At 38.8% G+C, this 6,036-nt stretch overlaps 1 protein-coding gene across 8 annotated transcripts in view; it reads left to right on the forward strand.

Annotated features, from left to right (window-relative positions):
- The window catches only part of picalmb (phosphatidylinositol binding clathrin assembly protein b), a 29,529-nt gene extending 24,246 nt beyond the window's left edge, over positions 1–5,283 (forward strand). For 7 of the 8 annotated variants that reach the window (XM_032545192.1, XM_032545199.1, XM_032545194.1 and 4 more), the window contains 4 exons: positions 314–373; positions 1,398–1,502; positions 1,869–1,974; positions 3,527–5,283. In XM_032545192.1, coding sequence (XP_032401083.1) covers positions 314–373; positions 1,398–1,502; positions 1,869–1,961 — 258 coding nt within the window. In that variant the 3' untranslated portion in view covers positions 1,962–1,974; positions 3,527–5,283. The remainder of the gene's footprint in view (positions 1–313; positions 374–1,397; positions 1,503–1,868; positions 1,975–3,526) is intronic. The other variant, XM_032545193.1, reaches the window with a different exon arrangement.
- The last annotated feature ends 753 nt before the right edge of the window (positions 5,284–6,036 follow it).

Raw genomic sequence — 6,036 nt, forward strand, 5'->3', positions numbered from 1 at the left:
TTTGTGTCTGCATACCCAAGTTAATGATGAATTGATTACTAAATTAATTGACGATTATTTCAATAACCGATTCATCAGGATTAATCCGATTAATTGTTTCAGCCGCAACAAATGTGCTTTGATTTAAGCCATTCCACTACATTTTTAGCTGATAAAGGTTTGATTGTAGGTTTTCTCTGATCCATAGAAGTTCACAATTTTACATACAGACTCAAGTATGTAAACGGAGTAAATAAACAATGTAAAACGTTTGTCCTGCAACTCTCTGGAGGTTTTACTGTAAGGTTTTCTCAAACTGTTTCTCTCCCGTCAGCCGCCGTCAGTCATGGCCTTCCCCGCCACCACTCCCACGAGCATGATGGGATACAGCATGGTGAGTCCTCCGCTCGGCTACTGCTTCCTCTCTGAAGAGCAAAGAAAAGTTCCACAAATAATTTTTCCTTTTCATGCAACAAATTGTTTTATTATGGTTAAGCAGTGGTTTGGCAGATTTTAAAAATTACAGATATTTATGATGATAATGACCATGAGACATTATGACAGAATACATCCATCCATTTTCTGTTCACCCTTTGTCCCTAATGGGGTCAGGAGGTGCTGGTGCCTATCTCCAGCTACGTTCTGGGCGAGAGGCGGGGTCACCCTGGACAGGTCACCAGTCTGTCACAGGGCAACACAGAGACATACAGGACAAACAACCATACACACACACACACACACACACACCTAGGGAGAATGTAGAGAGACCAATTAACCTGACAGTCATGTTTTTGGACTGTGGGAGGAAGCCGGAGAACCCGGAGGGAACCCACGCATGCACAGGGAGAACATGCAAACTCCATGCAGAAAGACCCCGGGCCGGGAATCGAACCCAGGACCTTCTTGCTGCAAGGCAACAGTGCTACCAACTGTGCCACTGTGCAGCCCACAGAATACATTATTATTATTAGTGTTATTATTATTATTTCGTAAGCCTAAATTTGGACAGCTTTATTTTACAGGTACGATCAGATATTTTCAAACACCTCATAAAAATACAGATTTTTTTTTCCTCACTGTCTGAAGTTAAATCAGACATAACTTTTCTTATATTGAGTCATTCATAATTACTAAAATTATTTTTATTTGCTAAATGCCAGAGAAGTTGATGAGAACAGTTTTTTTTTTTTTTTTTTTTTTTTAGATTTTATTTTATCTTTTATCTTAACACGGTTTGTTTGGATTGTTTCAGTGTTATGAATACTTATTATTCCTAACAGCTCAAGGACTTATTCATCTTTTTACTTGTATGTTGAACATTAAACAAATTGAATTTATTTATTTTCAGAATTGTTCATATTTTTTTTTGGCAAACTAAATGAAACGCCTGACCCGACTTTGTGTGCAACCCTCCACAGCCTCCACAAATGGGCTCCATGGGGATAATGAATCCGCCCACCATGATGTACACCCAGCCCGTCATGAGGCCACCCAACCCCTTTGGCTCGGTGTCCAGCGCTCAGGTGGGTCCACGCGTCATCAGGACGGGGCGGCAGGGGAGGTAGAGGGGCGGTGTCTATTGTGCGCTGTTGTGTCCCACGGTTAGTCACCGTGAAAGCTTCGTTGTCGGTGTGAATACTGCTGAAGATGATGACAGTTTTAACAAAAAAAAAAAAAAACCTTCACTCTCTGGAGCTGAAAGCAACAAAAAAAAAAAAACTGTAAATCATCATCTCTTGTTTCAACTTCCTGTTTCCAAACAGCTCCTTTTTTTCTTTTATTATTAACCCATCAATCATACATCACAGCCTCTCCAACTAATCTCATCCCTACTTCAGTCTCTGTGCTGACTCTGACTTGTCCTCTGGTCCTCCTACTTCCTCTGTTAGCCCTCTGCAGCCTCTAGTCCTTCCAGCCAGAGTCCTCTCCGAGCCCCTGGACAGGACCCGTTTGCACACCTCTCTCTCAAGGATTTCTTGTAGAGCATCTCTTTAGGTACATCATGCTGTTTGCTTGCTCAGGCACCCGCATGCGTTGATTGTCCGGCGCTGATGCATGTTTGCTTTTGTCGCTAACTTTTACGCCCCTTGATGTCCTTGCCAGTGGATCACGCACTGCATGTTACATTTTTTTTTCTTTTCTTTCATTTTTATTTTGCTTGGTTGTGTTATCAGATAGAGACCAACTCATTTTGGTTTTCGTTCCTCCTTTCTCCGTTGCTCAGACCTGTTTTTTCTGCCTTGCAGCTGTTGCTAAATTTAACTTGTTGGCTGTTTGCTAAGCTTTGTCTCCTTCGAGGTAAATCTGAGGGCTGAAACGATTAGTCGTGACAAATCGATTATTGAAACAATCAACTAATTTAGTAATTGATTAATCGTTAAGTGAACTAAAAAAAAGGCCCTTTGCTGAAAGAACAAGATACTAAGAGGAGTAGTTAAAAAAAACTTTACAAAAAATCTAAACATTTTGCCCTGAAGATGAAGAAAAAACTTGTCTGTAAATATGTTTTACCCAAAAGTGGCATTTTGGCTTCACCTGCTTCAAATTCAGTAAAAAGGGAAAAAAAAAACAAAAAAAAAAAACATTTTGCTCAGTAAATCCTAAAATGTTCAGCTCTACACTGTATGAAGTAAAGCATAATTAGAGCTTTGATGTTAGATTTTTTATTTTTTTTTAGCTACAGACATACACTTTGGTACAAATGATCAAATGTGCAGTAAAATAATGCTATGTTGTTGCATTTTAGGCAATAAAATGTATATTTTTGTATTTAAAAAAAAATGATTTGTTCATTTGGATTTTTTAACTTGTAATGTTGTATATTAAAAAAAGAAAAATCTGCAGAATGTGCCACAAGTGAAGTAAAACACTTTTGAACTGTTATTAATATTATTATTGTAATAACTGGTCAGAGTTTACCCATTTAATAGAAGACTGCAGTCGGTGTGTCTGCAGAGACAATTTTATCGTTTTCTTGTTCCTCAAATAAATTTGGCAAATTTATAATTTATATTAAATTTGTATTGTGATTTAATAATTTGCTTCTGAATTCAAATCAATATTTTTTTTGTTGTTGACGTTTTTACTGACAAATTGTTTTAACATGAACTTGGAAACCAAATTTGCAGTTGCATGTTTGCTAAGCTTTGTTTCCATGTTTGCGTCATGGTAACATCGTGTGCTTGTGGTTTTGCTTTATAACTAAAAGGCGCTCAAAGCAACCGTGTAACTCCTCAACCTCATTAGTAAAACATATTCCAGGTTTAACCAGGTTGTTATGTATTGCAAATTTTTTGCTCAGGTCCCTCTTGAAAATGAGATCTAGATCTCAACGGGGTTTACCTGATTAAATAAAGGAAATATATAAATATTCGCTTCATTATGGCCATAAATTCAGAATCTGCTCAAACTTTTTGTTAACCTCAGTTTGGTAAAATAAATAAATGAAAATGAAGAAAGAGCTTAGCAAACTTCAGCTAAACTGATCATTTCTGTTTGTATCATTTCATTTTCATTATTCTGATACGACCCTCCGCTTTTCTTGCAGATGCAGTTCATGTAATTTGAAGGAAGTGTCTCTCAGAAGATGAAGCACTTAGCTGCAAAACTTTGTCCTCGTTGCAGTCGAACTCTTCGGAGAAGCATCACCCCCCCCCCCCCCCCCCCCCCCCGCCCCCATCTTTCCCCTGAACCCCCTCACCCACCCACCCAAACACAGACGCGTCAAGAACCCGACGGCGCACCGACTGTCGGAAACCATGGTAACCACGTCAGCACGACGTCCGGCAGAAACTTGAACCCCCTGTTTTTTTTTTTGTTTTTGTTTTTTTTGTTCTGTAACAACTCGCCCGACGCGCCGAGTGGTGCTGCTTTCTAACCCCACGCCCCCCCTCCTCCTCTCTAAGGATAGCTTGGGTTGCTCGGAAACGTGATCGGTCGGTCGGACGTCGAGGGCTTTTGATGATGTACAGCGGTGGGTGAAACGGGGGTGGAAGGTAAAAATGATTGCCGTTCTTCCCTTTCTCGATCCAATCATCAGTCATCCAGAATCCCCCCCCCCCTTGCAGTTATTTAACCGTCACTAAGTAGTGATGCTAACAACGTTTACACCTGTTTAGTTCTTGTCTTTTTTACCGTGTTTACAGTAGACATTCCTTGTGTGTTGTTTGTATTTATTTATGATTATTGGTTTAAGATCGGGGAGGGCCTTTGAGAGGGGCGGGGGGGTTAATGTAAAATCTACAGTAAGACGAACACATGTGGGAGTGCTTCAGCATTAAAACAAAGGATTTCAGACTATCATTAAGAGGTAGAGATGAAAAAAAATAGATACTATATAAATTACACCTATTAAGCGGAATGATAGAGCACTAAATATTCTTGAGTTTTGTGTTAAGGACTTTTTTTTTCCTTTTTTTTCTTTTTTTTTTTTTTACTAGATGAAAGATTTCACGATCTCCATTGTACTTACAGCACGGGGAGGGGCGGGGCTTAGAGTACGAGTCAGTTACCAGTATATAGCGTGCCTAGGGTTTTTTATTTTTTATTGTTTTGCAACAGATCTGGGGAAAAAAAACAAAAAAACACACCACTTCATCCACAAAATCTGAGGGGCGACACTGGGGTGGTGGGCTCCATTTGCTTTAAGCTTGGCATGCCGTTGACTCACTGACTGTAATCAAGGCTGCCTTTACTCTGAATGTGAACGAGTTGTCTTCATGTTGCACACATCTTTCCACGCTGCAGTTTCTCAGAGAGAGAGATGGAGTGGGGTCAGTATGTGGGGGGGGGGCAGGTTAGCGGGTAGGCAGGCCGGCTGATTAGATTGTCCTCACAGTGATAAAAATAATAATAATAATAAAAAATAAAAAAAAGGTTTGGTGTAAATTAGCTGTACAAAAGAGTGAGAGCGGAGCGGGGTCGTAGAGCGGAGCAGCACTGTTGATCGGTGCCACGTTGTACATAAACACTCGACTGTTCTTTGAGCGCACAAAGTGAAAGATGTATGAAATATGAAAGCAATTCAATCAAATTTGACTCTACCTAAGTTTGATTCAGGATATTCTCTGCGTTTGTCTCCGCAGATATTTTCTTTATGTAATTAGATCGTGTAGCAGACAATGTCTTTTTTTTTTTTTTTTTTCTTTCTTTCTTTCTTTTTCAAATAAAGAGCAGCTTCCACAAACGTCGGTGTGTGATTCTCTCGCTCTTAATGTTCGGTAGATTGGGGGTTCCCAAAGAGCGTTGGCTTCTCACCCTCTTTGGCAAATATAATATAATAAAATATGTGTGAAGAAACATCAACTTCTAGAACGTCTTTATGTTCACTATTCAATCATTATTGGTGCCATTCCGCATTAATGCTGCCTCATACCTTCTGATTTTAGTTGACCATGACTGTTTTGGTGGAAAACTTTCATAAATATTATAACTTTATTACAAGATAATAAATTTTTTCATTACATGTAGTATTTTAACTACTTCTGGTGAATTAGGATTTGTCACTGTGCACATGTACAATGAGATTAAAGAATCTGTACACGATGTGTGTCACTTTCTGAAATGGGTGACAAAATACTTTGTTGTTCAGAATTTGCTGAGATGTACCTGCATAAGACAAGCGCTTAGTCAGCTTCAGTGCCCTTTTATTTTCCAAGGCCACATGCAAAGTGTTGCAAGTGCCCTTGCAACTTTTTTCTATTTTGACATATGACCCCTAACTCTAATGTATTATCCTAGGATTTATGTGAAAACAACAACACAAACATTTTTCAGTAAGCTGAAGCTGATCGGATACATTTTTCTGTTTACATCCAGGTTTACCCGCTTTCTCTTGTTTTTTATTGAAAGATTGTATGCTCGCTATTTTGTGAAGTGATTAAATGCAAAAAAATATCTTTTAAGATTGAATATATTTTCTCAAAAAATTGAAAGAATGTTAACATTGTTCTAGTATCTAAGGTGTCTTTTTTTGTTTTTGTTTGTTTTGTCATAGAGCTTCGTTTCTCTGGTTTGAGAAAAACAAGCAACTGTATCATTTAAAATTGCTAGCATATC

The sequence above is a fragment of the Xiphophorus hellerii genome, chromosome 18 (genome assembly GCF_003331165.1).
Source record: "Xiphophorus hellerii strain 12219 chromosome 18, Xiphophorus_hellerii-4.1, whole genome shotgun sequence".
Classification (NCBI taxonomy): Eukaryota; Metazoa; Chordata; class Actinopteri; order Cyprinodontiformes; family Poeciliidae; genus Xiphophorus; species Xiphophorus hellerii.